This window comes from Stegostoma tigrinum, chromosome 24, assembly GCF_030684315.1.
Source record: "Stegostoma tigrinum isolate sSteTig4 chromosome 24, sSteTig4.hap1, whole genome shotgun sequence".
NCBI classification, from domain to species: Eukaryota; Metazoa; Chordata; class Chondrichthyes; order Orectolobiformes; family Stegostomatidae; genus Stegostoma; species Stegostoma tigrinum.
In genome coordinates, this window is record NC_081377.1 from 8,886,271 (window position 1) to 8,905,821 (window position 19,551).

At 46.0% G+C, this 19,551-nt stretch overlaps 1 protein-coding gene across 1 annotated transcript in view; it reads left to right on the top strand.

The window, feature by feature from the left end:
• LOC125465066 (ephrin type-A receptor 7-like) overlaps positions 1–19,551 on the top strand; it is a 775,671-nt gene that overhangs the window by 683,179 nt on the left and 72,941 nt on the right. The window contains exon 7 of the mRNA XM_048558149.2: positions 5,279–5,441. Within this exon, the coding sequence (XP_048414106.2) occupies positions 5,279–5,441 (163 nt within the window). The remainder of the gene's footprint in view (positions 1–5,278; positions 5,442–19,551) is intronic.

Below are 19,551 nucleotides of genomic sequence, written 5' to 3' on the forward strand. Positions count from 1 at the left end.
GGAAACAAGTTTATTATCATTGTTAGACATCAGTTCCATTTGAAATGCATCAGAATAATGTTATAAAATGTCTGTATATGCTCAATATTTTTGTAAGAAATTATCTGACTGTTCATAATTTTTGGAGCAAGATAGCAATTGAAGTTCCAGTGATCGCAGATAACTTCAATTAAGAATTACTCGGAGATACTAAGAACTGCAGATACTGGAGTCAGAGACAACACAATGTGAAGCATTCCCCACCCCCATCTTCATCCCATCACCAATCGTCCCTCTCATCCCCTGCCTCCTTGACCTGACACAACCTGTCGATCTTCTCTCCCACCTATTCGCCCCATCCATCCATCCCACTGACCAATCCTCATCACTGCCTACCTGCACTCACCTATCACCAACCCACCTACCTTCTCCAGCCCACCCCTCCTCTCTCTATTTATATCTGAGCTCCTTTCCTCCTCCCCATTTCTGAAGAAAGGTCCTGACCCTTTCCTGCTCTTCTGATGCTGCCTGGCCTGGCCTGGCCTGGCCTGGCCTGCTTGTCCAGCTCCACTCTGTGGTATCTCTTCAATTAAGAATGACTGGTCAGGAAGTGCCAGGTTGAAAATGTTTCTCACTTCATGACTTATGTGATCTTTTTCAGAAGGAATGTATTTATCATCGAATGATAATTGTGTGGCTTTCGTATATTTTTCACATCTACTTGTTTGGTTTCATTTTTTTTTCATTCTTTCTTCTTAAAAATTAATATTATGCAAGTGAACACTCACATGGTATTGACTTCAGGACTGGAGTTCAACTAATGCCATGGACTACAAATGCCATGATTGCTGAAGCACTGTTGATTAATGTTGAATTCATTCTTTGAAATTAAAGCACAGATGGTGCCCCTTCTGCTTAACGTGCCTGAGCTCATTCTAACTCCTCAAATAGATCTAATTGCTCTGCAACAACAATGTGCTGCATTCATATAGTGACTTTACTGTAAGGAAACATCCCCAGGCAGATTGCAGAACTGAGCCAAAGTAGGAACTATTGAGAAGAACTATTCGGAGCTTGGTCTTAGCAATTGATTTTGAGGAAGTGTCTTTTTTTTAAAACCTAAAGGTGACAGGGACAATGGAACTTTGGAAAAAGGGTTGAAGTTTAGGGCCTCAATTATATGAGGCAATTGGCTGCCACTGATAGAGCCTAGGTGCTGAAGAGGCTAGAGCCATAGAATGTACAAAATTTATTCAATCAGCTAATTTCTGGATCAATGCTGGCCAGAAGTTAAATCCTATTAATTAGGACTAGACTTAAACTAGTTGTCAGAGATATAAAAGCTTTGTTCCAGCCTATGCCCCTTGCAGGTTTATTTTGGAAGTTGTTAAATTTAGTAATGAAATGTGAAGTCCTTTTTTTAAACAGTTATAGATGCAATTTTCAGTAGTTTCATTGCATAGAATTAACAGCATTGATAATGGCAATTCGTATCAAATATTTATACTCAACAAACAAGGAGCTCGAACAGTTCATCTTGGTGCTGCCTTGTGTACCCACAAGGAGCTCGAACAGTCCATCCACTTCACTAACACCTTCCACCTCAACCTTAAGTTCACCTGGACCAACTCTAATACCTCTGTCTCCTTCCTGGACCTCTCTGTCTCCATCTCCGGCAACCACCGAGAAACCGATATCCATTTCAAGCCGACCGACTCCCACAGCTATCTAGTATACTCCTCCTCCTCCCCACCTTCCTGCAAAAATGCTATCCTCTATTCCCAATACCTTCGCCTCTACCGCATCTGCTCCCAGGATGAGGCATTCCCCTCCCATACATCGCAGATGTCCTCCTTTTTCAAGGACCACAACATCCCCCCTCAGTGGTCGAGAACGACCTTGACCGTGTCTCCCGCATTTCCCTCAACTCATCCCTCACATCCCCTCCCCACAATAACAACCAAAACAGAATCCCCCTCGTCCTCACGTACCACCCCAAAAACCTCTGGATCCAACACATCATCCGCCATCTGCAATCCAAACCCACCACCAAAGACATTTTCCTTCTCCACCTGATCTGCTTTCCAGAGGGACCACTCTCTCCATGGCTCCCTTGTCCGCTCCACACTCCCCTCCAGCCCCACCTCACCCGGCACTTTTCCCTGCTATCGCAGGAAGTGCTACACCTGCCCCTACACCTCCTCCCTCACCCACATCCCAGGCCCCAAGATGACTTTCCACATCAAGCAGAGGCTCACCTGCACATCTACCAAGGTGGTATACTGTATCCACTGTACCCGGTGTTGCCTTTTCTACATCGGGGAAACCAAGCAGAGGCTTGGGGACCGCTTCGCAGAACACCTACGCTCGGTTCGCACTAAACATCTACACCTCCCAGCCGCGAACCATTTCAACTCCCCTTCCCACTCCTTGGACGATATGTCTATCCTGGGCCTCCTGCAGTGCCATAACGGTGCTACCCGAAAGTTGCAAGAACAGCAACTTATATTCCGCTTGCGAACCCTGAATTCCAATTATATCAATGTGGACTTCACAAGCTTCAAAATCACCCCTGTCCCTGCCACATCCTAAAAGCAGCCCAACTCGTCCCCACCTCCCTAACCTGTCCTTCCTCCCACCTATCCCCTCCTCCCACCTCAAGCCCCATCCCCATCTCCTACCTACGAACCTCATCCTGCCCCCTTGACCTGTCCGTCCTCCCTGGACTGACTTAACCCCTCCCTAACTCCCCACCTACACTCACCTTTACTGGCTCCATCCTCGCCTGTTTGACCGGTCTGTCTCTTCTCCACCTATCTTCTCCTCTATCCATCTTCTATCTGCCTCCCCCTCTCTCCCTATTTATTTCAGATCCCCCTTCCCCTCCCCCATTTCTGATGAAGGGTCAGGCCCGAAACATCAGCCTTCCTGCTCCTCTGATGCTGCTTGGCCTGCTGTGTTCATCCAGCCCCACACCTTGTTATCTCAGATTCTCCAGCATCTGCAGTTCCTACTGTCTCTTCATCTCACTTTATTTAATTTAACACACAATCAGCAAATTCTTCTGTTCCTTTTACCCATTATACTTACTTTGCCATTTCAGCCCAGAGGCACACAATGACAACATGAGAATTAGGTTTAATTCCTTAACTTCAGATTTCATTTCCAAGGCCTTGTTTGAGTCTTTAATTTGAAGGACTGATTGCTTCTAGCTCGGGACTCTCACACTCTCTCACCTCTTCCTCTTCTAACTCTCCTCCCTTCCTCTCCTCTCAACTTACTTGCCCCTCCACTCTCTCTCTCTCTCTCACTCTCTCTCTCTCTCTCTCTCTCTCTCTCTCTCTCTCTCTCTCTCTGTCTCTTGCTTCCCCCCGCCCCGACCAGTGTCCTGCGTGGAATCCCCTCTTCCTGTCTTTGTCCCTCTCGCCCCAACCTCATCTCTTCCCCTCCTCTCCCTGGATATTCCTCACCCCTCCCACCCTCTCTTTTCCCTCCCCTATCCCCATAGCTACCTCCTTCTATTCTTCTTGCTCCCACATCTGACCTCTCTCCCTGCCTCTTGCCACCTGTCTACCCCACCCCTCCCCTCCCCACCTTACCTCCCCTCTCTCTCCATCTACTACCCTCTCTTTTCCCTTCACTTGCTGTCCACCTGTCTCTCCCATCGAGCTCTCCCACCATGAACGCCCCCTCGAAGCTCTCTCCCCACTGAGCTGATTATATCCACTATAATTGCACAAAGATTTTTGTATCTGCGTTTTTTTGTCTACCCCGGTGAAAACCAACATGTTTCAAGTCTGCTGACTTTCATCTTTTCCATTTACAATAATCTGGATTTTTGTCATTATCCTCCAGCCCTCTGTTATCTAACCCCAGGAATTATCTTTGCATCTGTCGTGAGCCTGTGGAGAATAAAGAGGAAACCCAATTGTTAATAGTTTGGTTGTACATATTTTTACTGCAAAGTCGTCCATAGTAAACTCCTTTGGGCTATCTTCAAACTTTTAAGTATTAACTTAAGTAATTGTTTTAGGTATTAATGATATGAAACAATGCAATCAAGATTTGGGATGATATCATAGATTAATACTTTGTAACAAGTTTTGTTTATTATCATTCACATGGGATGTGGGTATCTCTAGAAAGGCCAGCAGTTTCTGGCCATCCCTAATTGTACATGAACTGTGTCACTCGCCATTTTACAGAGCAACAGTCAACCCCGTTGCTGGGGGTTTGGAATCTCACGTAGGCAGACTGGTTGGAAGATTTCCTATCATGTATCTATCTGGTCTGAATGAAGGAACACTCACAAGTCCTCTTCACTTCTGAAATTCAGTCATCTGGGCTCAATATGTTAACTCTGTTTCTGTCTCCAGAACCGTAGAGTTTCTCCAGCATTGTCCATCTTTGTGACAGACTTCCTTCTGAACCAGACGGAATTTTACAACAGTCAGTACAAATTGTCATGGTCACTGTGCCAAAGACTAGCTTTACCTTCCAAGTTTTCTTAATTGAATGTAAATTCCACCAGTTGTCTAGATGAGATTTGAACCTCGTTCCCCAAAGACCTAGCCTATCAGGATTACAAGCCCAGTAGCGTTACTACCACCACACTATTTCTTATTAAACTTCTGTGATGCTTCAATGACATTTCCTTGCCTATGTGTTAAGGCTTTGGAAATGCATTTTAAAATCTCTTTATTCTTCTGACTCAATTGCAGCAGCATCTTTGGATCTGTAGTGATATCAAGCAGCCAACAGAATTCCTGAGATATTCTCATCAGTTAACAAGGCAAGCTACCTTTTGAATATTCACATAAAATAAATAGTTACAGCAAATGCTTCTCCAAAGCTGAATGTTGGCAATATGCAGAGGATCACCATCTGTGTGCTTACATACATGCAAATGTTCAGACTAAACCATATAGAGGAAGCACTTCACACAGAGGCTGGTGGAAATCTGGGAATTCCCTCCTCCAAAAAGTTGCATCAATTGGAGATTTCAAAACTGAAATTGTTAATTTGTCGTTTGATACAAAAGGATATAAAGAACCAAGGCAAGTAGATGGAATAAGATGTAAATCATCCATAATCTAATTGAAGAGTCTACTCCTGTTATGTTGCTGTGGTACTACATTCTGATGTAGACATGTGTGAGTGTCTTTTGTAGATCAGCATTAACCAGAATTATTGATCTGTCATTATTTATCATTACTGTTATTGGCCTGCCCATCCACTAGACTGGGAATGTGTCAGTAAGTTTGGATCTGCCATTGAACTCTGTGTATTTTTCTGGCAGGAACAGAACGACCAAAGTTACTCAACAGTAAAAACTGCCTCAACGACCGTGACGATTAATAACCTGAAGCCCGGGACCCTCTACGTGTTCCAAGTCCGAGCTTTCTCATCCACTAACTATGGAAACTACAGCCCAAGCATTGAGGTGCAGACATTAGGGGAGCGTAAGTAACACTGAAAGTGAAAAATAGTGGGCATTTCCCATTCCCATTTTGTATGTGCCTGTGTTCACGTGTTAGAGGGCTGGCTCTTACACTGATTAACATGAGTTATGACTAATATTGGATGCTGCCAGATATCTAGTGGTTTATCAGTCTTTTAATGACGTGCACTAAAACTGGTCAATTATCCAAATTGGGTCAGAGATAATGGGAACTGCAGATGCTGGAGATTCCAAGATAATAAAATGTGAGGCTGGATGAACACAGCAGGCCAAGCAGCATCTCAGGAGCACAAAAGCTGACGTTTCGGGCCTAGACCCTTCATCAGAGAGGGGGATGGGGGGAGGGAACTGGAATAAATAGGGAGAGAGGGGGAGGCGGACCGAAGATGGAGAGTAAAGAAGATAGGTGGAGAGGGTGTAGGTGGGGAGGTAGGGAGGGGATAGGTCAGTCCAGGGAAGACGGACAGGTCAAGGAGGTGGGATGAGGTTAGTAGGTAGCTGGGGGTGCGGCTTGGGGTGGGAGGAAGGGATGGGTGAGAGGAAGAACCGGTTCGGGAGGCAGAGACAGGTTGGACTGGTTTTGGGATGCAGTGGGTGGGGGGGAAGAGCTGGGCTGGTTGTGTGGTGCAGTGGGGGGAGGGGATGAACTGGGCTGGTTGAGGGATGCAGTGGGGGAAGGGGAGATTTTGAAACTGGTGAAGTCCACATTGATACCATATGGCTGCAGGGTTCCCAGGCGGAATATGAGTTGCTGTTCCTGCAACCTTCGGGTGGCATCATTGTGGCAGTGCAGGAGGCCCATGATGGACATGTCATCAAGAGAATGGGAGGGGGAGTGGAAATGGTTTGCGACTGGGAGGTGCAGTTGTTTGTTGCGAACTGAGCGGAGGTGTTCTGCAAAGCGGTCCCCAAGCCTCCGCTTGGTTTCCCCAATGTAGAGAAAGCCGCACCGGGTACAGTGGATGCAGTATACCACATTGGCAGATGTGCAGGTGAACCTCTGCTTAATGTGGAATGTCATCTTGGGGCCTGGGATGGGGGTGAGGGAGGAGGTGTGGGGACAAGTGTAGCATTTCCTGCGGTTGCAGGGGAAGGTGCCGGGTGTGGTGGGGTTGGAGGGCAGTGTGGAGCGAACAAGGGAGTCACGGAGAGAGTGGTCTCTCCGGAAAGCAGACAGGGGTGGGGATGGAAAAATGTCTTGGGTGGTGGGGTCGGATTGTAAATGGCGGAAGTGTCGGAGGATAATGCGTTGTATCCGGAGGTTGGTAGGGTGGTGTGTGAGAATGAGGGGGATCCTCTTGGGGCGGTTGTGGCGGGGGCGGGGTGTGAGGGATGTGTCGCGGGAAATGCGGGAGACGCGGTCAAGGGCGTTCTCAATCACCGTGGGGGGGAAGTTGCGGTCCTTAAAGAACTTGGACATCTGGGATGTGCGACTGGGAGGTGCAGTTGTTTGTTGCGAACTGAGCGGAGGTGTTCTGCAAAGCGGTCCCCAAGCCTCCGCTTGGTTTCCCCAATGTAGAGAAAGCCGCACCGGGTACAGTGGATGCAGTATACCACATTGGCAGATGTGCAGGTGAACCTCTGAACTCAGCACATCCCTCACCTTCCTGGACCTCTCAGTCTCCATCTCAGGCAATCAGCTTGTAACTGATGTCCATTACAAGCCCACCGACTCCCACAGCTACCTAGAATACACCTCCTCCCACCCACCCTCCTGCAAAAATTCCATCCCCTATTCCCAATTCCTCCGCCTCCGCCGCATCTGCTCCCACGATAAGACATTCCACTCCCGCACATCCCAGATGTCCAAGTTCTTTAAGGACCGCAACTTCCCCCCCACGGTGATTGAGAACGCCCTTGACCGCGTCTCCCGCATTTCCCGCGACACATCCCTCACACCCCGCCCCCGCCACAACCGCCCCAAGAGGATCCCCCTCATTCTCACACACCACCCTACCAACCTCCGGATACAACGCATTATCCTCCGACACTTCCGCCATTTACAATCCGACCCCACCACCCAAGACATTTTTCCATCCCCACCCCTGTCTGCTTTCCGGAGAGACCACTCTCTCCGTGACTCCCTTGTTCGCTCCACACTGCCCTCCAACCCCACCACACCCGGCACCTTCCCCTGCAACCGCAGGAAATGCTACACTTGTCCCCACACCTCCTCCCTCACCCCCATCCCAGGCCCCAAGATGACATTCCACATTAAGCAGAGGTTCACCTGCACATCTGCCAATGTGGTATACTGCATCCACTGTACCCGGTGCGGCTTTCTCTACATTGGGGAAACCAAGCGGAGGCTTGGGGACCGCTTTGCAGAACACCTCCGCTCAGTTCGCAACAAACAACTGCACCTCCCAGTCGCAAACCATTTCCACTCCCCCTCCCATTCTCTTGATGACATGTCCATCATGGGCCTCCTGCACTGCCACAATGATGCCACCCGAAGGTTGCAGGAACAGCAACTCATATTCCGCCTGGGAACCCTGCAGCCATATGGTATCAATGTGGACTTCACCAGTTTCAAAATCTCCCCTTCCCCCACTGCATCCCTCAACCAGCCCAGTTCATCCCCTCCCCCCACTGCACCACACAACCAGCCCAGCTCTTCCCCCCCACCCACTGCATCCCAAAACCAGTCCAACCTGTCTCTGCCTCCCGAACCGGTTCTTCCTCTCACCCATCCCTTCCTCCCACCCCAAGCCGCACCCCCAGCTACCTACTAACCTCATCCCACCTCCTTGACCTGTCCGTCTTCCCTGGACTGACCTATCCCCTCCCTACCTCCCCACCTACACCCTCTCCACCTATCTTCTTTACTCTCCATCTTCGGTCCGCCTCCCCCTCTCTCCCTATTTATTCCAGTTCCCTCCCCCCATCCCCCTCTCTGATGAAGGGTCTAGGCCCGAAACGTCAGCTTTTGTGCTCCTGAGATGCTGCTTGGCCTGCTGTGTTCATCCAGCCTCACATTTTATTATCCAAATTGGGTGTCTTGTTAATTTAGAAATATTAAAATAATGGTGTATTACCACATTTCTGCTCCAGATCTGTATAAAATTTGGGTTGTATTGTTGTGCAATATTTAGAAGGTTTAGTAAGAACTTCAAAGGACAGCTCTCTATTTCATCTACTTCAGTTTTGGCCTTTTAAAGATGAGTGACTTTAGCCCTTAGCTCTAAGTAGGCAATGAGGTGTTCATGGCTGTCACACTTTAAATAGTAAAATGAGACATCCATCACACTCAAATAATGTGTTCATCGAAAACTTTGGCACTAGTATTTGATCTGATAAATAGAGCCACAGCATTAGGTGTCAGATCCTGTATATCCGAGCGAGGATTATCAGGATTAAATAGGATTTATGGTGCAGTAACAGGCCACTCCACCAACCAGTCCATGCCAATGTTTAGACTCCTCTGGAGCATCATTCCATCTTTTCTCATCTAAATCAACGAGACACTCCATTTATTCCCTTCCCTGTCATCTGCTTCTCTGGTTTCCCCTTAAATGCATCTGTACAATTTACTTCAGTTATGTCCTGCAGTAACTAGTTCCACATTCTCATCGCATTTTGTGTGAAACAGTATCTTTTGAGTTCCCTGTTGAGTCTCTTGGTAATTATTCGATATTAATAGCCTCATGTTATTCCATTCCCCTATAAAAAGGGAAACATTATTTCTGTATCCATTCTGTCAAAGCCTTTCATCGTTTTAATTTGGTCCATTAGTTTGCTGAGCTTTTCTCAAGAGACTATGGTACATCACAGTACTAGCTACGGTCCTGTTCTTCATACTCTGAAGAAGGATATAGAGGCACTGGAAAGTTGCGAAGAAGATGTACAGAGATGACACCAGAAATGCAGGATTTCTTTATGTGAGAGTAGGATTGACAGGACATTTCTGGTGTCATCTCTGTACATCTTCTTCGCAACTTTCCAGTGCCTCTATATCCTTCTTCAGAGGAAGAAGAACAGGACCGTAGCTAGTACTGTGATGTACCATAGTTCTTTAAAATCATCACACAGCTTCCCTATTGTTCAGTTTTGTCCTTCTTGAAATAAAACCTACGCTCTTTTATGAACTTGTGGGGCACTCTTAGAGCTTGATGCATTACTGCTTTGATACCTCCTTGTTCCCCAAACCCACCTGCGCTTGCACGTTCCAAGTAATGGGGTGGCACAGTGGCTCAGTGGTTAGCACTGCTGCCAAACAGCACCAGGGTCGAGATTGTTTAGGTTGACTGGCTCACTGAACTAGTTTTTTCTGCAGACGTTTCATTACCCTGCTGGGTAACATCATCAGTGCAGCCTCTGTTGAAGCGCCGTTGTGTTTTCCTGCCTGGTTTTAAAATGTGGAGTCCGTTCAGCTGGATAACCTCATTTCCAGTTTCCCTTCACAATGGAGCGTATATGGGGTCTAGCTCTATGTGTTTGTTGACGGCTTTCTTCATGGGGCACCAGGCTTCTATGAATTCCTGTGCCTGTCTCTGCTTTGCTTGTCCCAGGATCTTGGTGTTGTCCCAATCGAATTGATGGTTCTCCTTATCCATGCAGATAGGGATGAGGGACTTGGATTTGATTCCAGCCTCAGTCAACTGCCTGTGTGGACTGTGCGCATTTTCCCCGTGTCTGCCTGGGTTTCCTCTCGCAGTTCAAAGATGTGCAGTTTAAGTGGATTGGCCATGGGATACAGAAATGGGGTGGATCTAGGAGGGATGCTGTTCAGATGGTTGGTGTGAAATCAATGGGTTGAATGGCTGGCTTGCACTCTATAGGGATTCATTAGTGCCAAATGACAGGTGATTTCCTTATTCTTCCTACCAAAATATGTCGCCCTGTATTTACTGGTGCTGAACTTAATTTACCAATTATTAGCTTGTTCTGTAAGCTCATCAACCTCCTACTGTAATTTGCTGCCGTCCTCCTTTGCATTGACTGCATCCCCCTCAATTTGGCAATATCCGCAAATTCAAAAGTTCTGCTTTAGATTAGGATTCCAAGTTGCTCACGTAAATCACGAATATCACTCATCCTTCCAGAACACCATTTTCCTGCCACTCAGAATAACTACACTTGACTGTACACTGTCTCCTGCCTTGAAGCCAGCGAGCCATCTACTCTACTGCTTGTCCACTGACTCAACGTTTGGGTCTGTTTAAAGAGTATAGTTCTTGATTTTTCATTTGTTTAGCCAATATCATGTGTAGTAGAGTCATAGAGCTGTACAGCATGGAAACAGACCCACCAGTTCAACTTGTCCATGCCAACCAGACATCCTGAATTAATCTAATCTCAATTGGCAACATTTGGCTCATTTCCTCTAAAACCTTTCTATTCATGTTCGCATCCAGATTCCTTTAAATGTTGTAATTTTACCAGCCTCCACCACTTCCTCTGGCGGCTCAATCGATACACGCACCACCCTCTGCGTGAAAAAGTTGCCTCTTAGGTCCTTCTATATTTTCCTCTCTCACCTTAATCTATGCCCTCTAGTTCTGCACTTCTTACCTTGGGGAAAAGACCTTGTCTATTTACCTTATCCATGCACCTCATGATTTTATAAACCTCTATTAGGTCACCCCTCAGCCTCCATGCTTTAGCTCAAACCCTACAACCCAGGCAACATCCTTGTAAATCTTTTCTGAACTTTTTCAAGTTTAACAACAGCTTTCCTATAGCAGGGAGGCCAGAATTGCATGCAGTATTCCAAAAGTGGCCTAACCAATGTATTTTGCAGCCTCAACGTGACCTCCCAACTCCTATACTCAGTACACTGACCAATAAAGGCAAGCACACTAAATGCCATCTTCACTACCCTGCTTACCTGTGATTCCACTTTCAAGGAACTATGAACCTGCACTCTTTGTTCAGCAACACTGCCCAGGACTTTACCATTATGTGTGTAACATCTGCCCGGGTTTGCCTTTGCAAAATACAGCACCTCACATTTATTAAGATTAAAGTCCATCTGCCACTTCTTGGCCAATCAGCCATCTGATCAAAGTCCTGTTGTCTTCTGAGATAACCTTCTTTGCTGTCCACTACTCCACCAATTTTCTATAAAGTTAAGATTTCCATTATCGCTAGAAAACCAAAGGTACTTTTATTCAGAACTGTTGAGCTGCCAGGAGAACACAACTCATAAATTACAAGAGTTAAAGACAGGCCAGCTCTATTTTGTAGTTTATGAAGAAATGGGTAGCTCACTGGTAAAGTTTTGTTTTTGGATGTGCAAGCTTTCACAGTGAGACTCACTTCACATTGAATTTCTAGCTGGCTATATTTATCTGGAAAGACTGAACGAGCCATTTTTTTCATGATCCGGATGGAATTGAGGGATGATCTAATAAATTTCTTTAAAATTTAAAAGTTTGGTGTGCTAGCTGTAGAAAAGATGCTTCCACTTATTTGGTAATTTGAAACCAGGGATAAGTGTGAGGAGAGTCACCAATCAGCTCAGAAGAATTTTTTTTTTCTCTATCCAAAGCCTAGTGAGAATGTAACACTGGCTTGTCACCCAGGTATTTGCTGTGAATAGGAGAAGCTATGAAAGTACATAGAGGAGAAGAAAGTGCTCATTGGGTTAGATGAAACGGGATGGAAGAAGCTTGTGTGAGGTGTAACCACCAGTGTGGACCATTTGGGGTGAATGGCCTGTTTTAATGCTGTAGATATTGGTCTATAAACCTATTGGAACTTTGTCCAGACAGTACAATGAAACATGTGCCTTATGGCAGCAGGTACTGCTGGTAGGTTCCCCAGATAGGAAACAAAGTTAATGTTAGACTTGAACTCAATACTTCTATTGAAGCATTGTAGAGCATTTCATGTGGAGGTGGCTTACCCTTCATTGTTGTTACAAAATCTACCCCCCGTTATTTGGATGCCAGATTCTATCTTGATAGTTATTTTTTCAACTGAGTACTCAATGTGAGACAATAAAATGTGAGGCTGGATGAACACAGCAGGCCCGGCAGCATCTCAGGAGCACAAAAGCTGACGTTTCGGGCCTAGACCCTTCATCAGAGAGTAACCATGGAGATGATAAAATATTTTACAAATTTAATTCAGACATATTTTATTCATATTTTGGAAATAAGTAATTATGGCTTATTTTCTTCGTGATGAAGAACAGATTGAACGTGTCTGAATGTGGAAGTAATGAAGTGAAGTGAAATAATTTGTAGCATTGAAATTGTCATGTAATCTTGAAATGCTCTGAAGGGAGATTTCAGTGTAAGTTATTCTGAAACTGTTGGCCACAGGTCTCCGATGGTGTCACTACGGAGAGGATGGGACACAAAAATCTGATGCAGAAGTTGGGGAGGCATAAGAGAGAGCAAAAACTTTTCAAGGATTATCACTGCAAAAATGATAGCATGAGGCCTAAACTCAATTGATGGGAGTCATAGAGTTGTACAGCACAGAAACAGACTCCCTTGTTCAACTCATCCATTCTGACCAGATATCCTAAATTAATCTAGCCCTATGTGCCAACATTTGGCCTATGACTTGCTAAACCCTTCCTATTTATGGTGCCTTTCTAACCTCCACACCTTCTCTGGCAGCCCATTCTGTATACGCACCACCCTCTGTGTGAAAATGTTCCCCCTTCAGTCCTTTTGCTGTCTTTCCCTTCTCACCTTAAACCTATTCCCTCTAATTTTGGACTCCCCTACGCTCGGAAAAAAGACCTTGGCTGTTCACCTTATTCAATGCTCCTTATGATTTGATAAACCTCGATAAGGTCAGCTCTCAGCCTAAGAAGCTCCAGGGAAAAAAAACGCCCCAGCCTGTTCAACCTGTCTTGATAACTGAAACTATCCAACCCTGGCAACATCCTTCTAAGTCTGCTCTGCACCCTTTTAAGTTTCACAACATCTTTCCTATAGCAGGGAGAACTGAACACAGTATTCCGAAAGTGGCCTAACCAATGACCTGTACAGCTGCAACATGATGTCCTCCCTAAAGTCCTGCATTAGACCTGCTGGTTCAGCTTTAGGCTGAAGTTGGTTAACCCTAAATCCAGCGGACCCCAATCTTGACTTACCCAGACTTTCAAGGAGTCATACCAACGTGTGATCACGTCAGCAAAGCAACAACAATTAACATTCATATGTGTTTATCTTAATCCTCAGTTTATTGGTTGCTTTGATTGAATAATTGATAAACAACCTTTGGACAATTTTATTTTTAGCAAAGAAAGTAGCATTCTTTATTTCCAAGAAAAATTGTCTCTTTTGAAGGACTGGGAAAATTAAGCTAGAGGTTTCACTGCTTGTTTCTCTTTTAAAATAAATAACATTAGAATTGCATATTTTGGTTAGGAAATTATTTGACCTGGTCCTAGGATGCTAAAAGGACACAGAAATGGTCAAAAATGAAAAATTTGGGAAAATAATTTCATTGTTTTATATGTAATTTTAACAATTTTTATTAACAAATGCGGGTGAGGCTGTTTATCATTCCTTGTGACATGAGACTCATTAAATTATAGCTGTTTATCACATTGTTTTGAAATGTGTTAAATGTGATAATGCCATTTTGTTCTAAGCCAGTCTCACCTGCACTAATGATCCCTTAATGGTTCTCAAGCAACTGCTTTGTATTGATCTAAGCTGAACTGTTTGTTCGTGAAGTGTTAGCACCGAATCTTCCAAAGCATAAAGCTTTGGCCATCCAATCCGTTGTCAGGACCCCTTCTGTTCACGTCAGAAGGTGTGATCTTATGCCCAATAAGAATCCTCCTCTGGGAGTGCCATCCCATTAAGGATAGTGATTAGGTGAGGGGATGCTGTATTGCCAGGGAGACTGATAACCTTCGTAGTGCATCCATTGAGAGTGGCCCTGAGCAGAAAGGGCAACGGCACCAAGGATGGTTTGTCTTGGCATAAGTGGAGGCCTCAGTGATATCTCTTTGCAGGTAAACCAGTGGAGTTTGTGAGAAGCTGAGTAAAGTTTGGAGCAGGGCAAAAACCTCACACAAAACCTCTTCAGGAAGACGAGTATGAGATTGAATCCCTCAATTATTCCAGCTTTTCTGAATCACAATTGTATTTACCCATTTTGGTAAAGCAAATGTTTTTCTGAAAATAATAAATCAAAATTCAATATCTCAAGAGATTCCCCAGGATTGGGGTCAGCCAGGCAGACTCAGTAACAGGTTATGAACTTTTCAGTTCTCTCCACAACAGCAAGTTATCTACCATCAAAGCTTTTCCATAATCAAGGGAGAATTTAACCAAATTGGACAGAGCTGTAAGTGCCACAGTGGATTTGGGGCATTAAAGCAAGCAGCATCCGCACTTAACAATGTAGGACCATAGAAGAAGTAGGCCATTAGCCCATCATGTCTGCTTTGCTCTTCAACAACATCATGGCTGATCTGATAATCCTCAACTTTACTTTCCTGCTTTCTTTCCTTGATTCTCGTTCTGATTACAAATCTATCTCAGCCTTGAATATACTTAACTTCCCACCTCAACAACTGCTGTTATTCTGCAGATTCATTTCCTGTGGCACTGGTCAACGGGTGTCTGCTAAAGCATCACAAGGAACGAATATGTGCCTTGTCGTAAGTGACACCACATTTAGGTACGCGCCATCCATTTCAGGAGTGGTGGAATTGTGCTGCAATGCAGGTTAAAATCACTGTTTGCTCTTAGCTCTTCTTGTCTAGAAAGTTATAGTAATCACGGCTGAATGCTCAAAATGCTGGAGCTTCATCAAGTGTATTTCTTTTAGCACTGTCTGTGTGTAGTGGACTGATATTACTAGACATGAGACTGCAATGTAACAGTAAATATTGAGCACCAAATGTATATTTGGTTCCTAGCTCATCAAGAACAGCATCGTTTTGAAAATAAATCTTCTGTTTCCCATTTTAATGAAGGTTATTGGAAGTATGAAGAGACTTGTAATATTAATGTCAAGCAGCCCATGCATTATCCCCCAAGCAGACAAACTTGCTGTCTTGGAAATTCCTTATAAGAAGGATTAAGTGCTAAATCGAGGTTGTCTGAGCTTAGTCACAAGTCAGGGATATGTCAACATTTTGGTCTGGGTGACTTAATAGACCATGGGCAATGGGCCAACATAATACAGAAGACAGGTCAAGCAAGGTGTCTTAAGTTGATTTACAAGCCCCACCCATTCAACTTCTAATGGATCACTGAGGCAGGGGGCACATTTTCAGAAAGAGTAGGTTTATTTGATGAAAGGACAAAATTCTGTTTGCATAGAATTTGAGACAGCCTCAGTCTGCCTGAGTGCTTTGTAGCCAGTGATGTTCTTTTTTAAAGTCCAGTCAGTTTGTTTTTTTTGTGGAAATGTAGCAGCCAAATTTCTCCATGCACAATGCAATAAATAACAGGGACTGATTCATTCACTTGTTGGCAAAGCAAAAGTTGTGGTGAGTTTTTTAGAGAGGTTTTCACCTTTGAGGCTGCAGTGAAATTTCTTGCCGGATGTGTTTCATGAATACCATATCTTACCGAATACACACGAACTACCACACCCTATGGAACCCTCTCATCTGATTGTGTTCCCATTTTACCTCGCGCTGTTCCTGGATCAACTTACCACTCACCAGATATCAAATGAAAGGCCCCACACCCACACCATCTTCAAAATGCACCCCCCTAAAAGCCCTGTTGGGGGAATAGGGCTAAAATTGGGCATGATCTTTTAAATGCATTTTTCCTTTGTCCTTTGGCTCCTGTCTCTCATCTTACTGTCTCTTCCTCCATTAGCTCTGTTGTAACTGATAATTTTGAAGCACAAACAAGTTAGCAGAAGTCAACGTACAGTTGTTTTGCTTGATATCCATTAGGAAACATTAAGAAAGTCCATGACAATCTGTCTTTGACTTGGCTTCACACTGATCTGTAACTAATAAATTATGATCTGCATTATCTTTGTGAATTATAGACATAAGCTGCACAGAAATGAGCATGCAGAATTAAAATAGATTTTTTTTTACCCCATTGCCTAACTCATTACCAGAAGCTGTAATAAGCATCAAATTGAATCATTAATGATGTGTATAGTATATGTGCCTGTAAAAAGTATAAAAATACATCAGTTTGCAGTTTAAGACTATTTTCTTTTGAGTCAGTACCATCTGCAAATAGATGTTCTGTCGTAAATCAAGACAATTTGAAGCCTTGTTAAATTTCCATCTTAAAAATAAAAGCAGGCAACAAGACGTTATGTGGTTTTCTTCAACACCAAATAAAGTTGGTGGATTGCTTTTCTCTTGAGTTTGTGGTACAGCTGGTATGAAAATACATGAGAAAAAAGAGCTTGTGTTTCAAAATATATTATTGTATAAATGCATACCTTTTTTCTTTGATTAAAAAGAAAACCCCAAAGAAATCGCGAAATGTTTTTCACACCCTGAACGACTTTGACATCTGAGGTCTTGGCTTATATAAAGCAGAATTAAGGAGTTAGGTTTGTGTCGCAAGTTGCACAAGTTGTTGGGGGAATCACAGGGCCCCGTGTGTGGGATTGAGTCGTGGTGACTGGGGGTGGATGACACTGGCCATGTTTTGGAAGAGCCATTGCTTAGGCCACATTTAGAATATTGCAATCAGTTCTCTGCTATTGGAAAGATGGTGTGAAACATGAAAGCTTGTAGAGTGGGAGAGATAATAGGAACTGCAGATGCTGGAAAATCCAAGATAATAAAATGTGAGGCTGGATGAACACAGCAGGCCAAGCAGCATCTCAGGAGCACAAAAGCTGACGTTTCGGGCCTAGACCCTTCATCAGAGAGGGGGATGGGGAGAGGGAACTGGAATAAACAGGGAGAGAGGGGGAGGCGGACCGAAGATAGAGAGAAAAGAAGATAGGTGGAGAGGAGAGTATAGGTGGGGAGGTAGGGAGGGGATAGGTCAGTCCAGGGAAGACGGACAGGTCAAGGAAGTGGGATGAGGTTAGTAGGTAGATGGGGGTGTGGCTTGGGGTGGGAGGAAGGGATGGGTGAGAGGAAGAACCGGTTAGGGAGGCAGAGACAGGTTGGACTGGTTTTGGGATGCAGTGGGTGGAGGGGAAGAGCTGGGCTGGTTGTGTGGTGCAGTGGGGGGAGGGGACGAACTGGGCTGGTTTAGGGATGCAGTTGGGGAAGGGGAGATTTTGAAACTGGTGAAGTCCACATTGATACCATTAGGCTGCAGGGGTCCCAGGCGGAATATGAGTTGCTGTTCCTGCAACCTTCAGGTGGCATCATTGTGGCACTGCAGGAGGCCCATGATGGACATGCCATCTAAAGAATGGGAGGGGGAGTGGAAATGGTTTGCGACTGGGAGGTGCAGTTGTTTGTTGCGAACTGAGTGGAGGTGTTCTGCAAAGCGGTCTCCAAGCCTCCGCTTAGTTTCCCCAATGTAGAGGAAGCCACACCGGGTACAGTGGATGCAGTATACCACATTGGCAGATGTGCAGGTAAACCTCTGCTTAATGTGGAATGTCATCTTGGGGCCTGGGATGGGGGTGAGGGAGGAGGTGTGGGGGCAAGTGTAGCATTTCCTGCGGTTGCAGGGGAAGGTGCCGGGTGTGGTGGGGTTGGAGGGCAGTGTGGAGCGAACAAGGGAGTCACGGAGAGAGTGGTCTCTCCAGAAAGCAGACACGGGTGGGGATGGAAAAATGTCTTGGGTGGTGGGGTCGGATTGTAGATGGCGGAAGTGTCGGAGGATGATGTGTTGTATCCGGAGGTTGGTGGGGTGATGTGTGAGAACGAGGGGGATCCTCTTTGGGCGGTTGTGGCGGGGGTGGGGTGTGAGGGATGTGTTGCGGGAAATGTGGGAGATGCGGTCAAGGGCGTTCTCGATCACTGTGGGGGGAAAGTTGCGGTCCTTGAAGAACTTGGACATCTGGGATGTGCGGGAGTGGAATGTCTTATCGTGGGAGCAGATGCGGCGGAGGCGGAGGAATTGGGAATAGGGGATGGAATTTTTGCAGGAGGGTGGGTGGGAGGAGGTGTATTCTAGGTAGCTGTGGGCGTCGGTGGGCTTGAAATGGACATCAGCTACAAGCTGGTTGCCTGAGATGGAGACTGAGAGGTCCAGGAAGGTGAGGGATGTGCTGGAGATGGCCCAGGTGAACTGAAGGTTGGGGTGGAAGGTGTTGGTGAAGTGGATGAACTGTTCGAGCTCCTCTGGGGAGCAAGAGGCGGCGCCGATACAGTCATCAATGTACCGGAGGAAGAGGTGGGGTTTGGGGCCTGTGTAGGTGCGGAAGAGGGACTGTTCCACGTAATCTACAAAGAGGCAGGCATAGCTGGGGCCCATGCGGGTGCCCATGGCCACCCCCTTAGTCTGTAGGAAGTGGGAGGAGTCAAAAGAGAAGTTGTTGAGTGTGAGGACAAGTTCGGCTAGGCGGATGAGGGTGTCGGTGGAGGGGGACTGGTCGGGCCTGCGGGACAGGAAGAAGCGGAGGGCCTTGAGGCCATCTGCATGCGGAATGCAGGTGTATAGGGACTGGACGTCCATGGTGAAGATGAGGTGTTGGGGGCCAGGGAATTGGAAGTCCTGGAGGAGGTGGAGGGCTTGGGTGGTGTCACGGACGTAGGTCGGGAGTTCCTGGACCAAAGGGGAGAAAATGGAGTCCAGATAGGTGGAGATGAGTTCGGTGGGACAGGAGCAGGCTGAGACGATGGGTCGACCAGGGCAGGCAGGTTTGTGGATTTTGGGAAGGAGATAGAAACGGGCCGTGCGGGGTTGGGGAACAATGAGGTTGGAGGCTGTGGGTGGGAGGTCCCCTGAGGTGATGAGGTCATGAATGGTGTTGGAGATGATGGTTTGGTGCTCGGGTGCTTGTAGAGTGGTATGGCTCACTGGTTAGCACTGCTGCCTCACAGCGCCGGGTTCGATTCCAGCCTCAGGCAACTGTCTGTGTGGGGTTTGTACATCCTCCCCGTGTCTGCGTGGGTTTCTGCTGAGTGCTCCAGTTTCCTCCCATCATCCAAGGATATGCAGGTTAGGTGGATTGGCCAAGCTGAATTACCCATGGTGTCCAGGGATGTGTAGTTTAGGTGCGTTAATGATGGGAAATGCAAGGTTATAGGGATAGGATAGGGGGCTGATCTGGGTGGGGTGCTCTTTGGA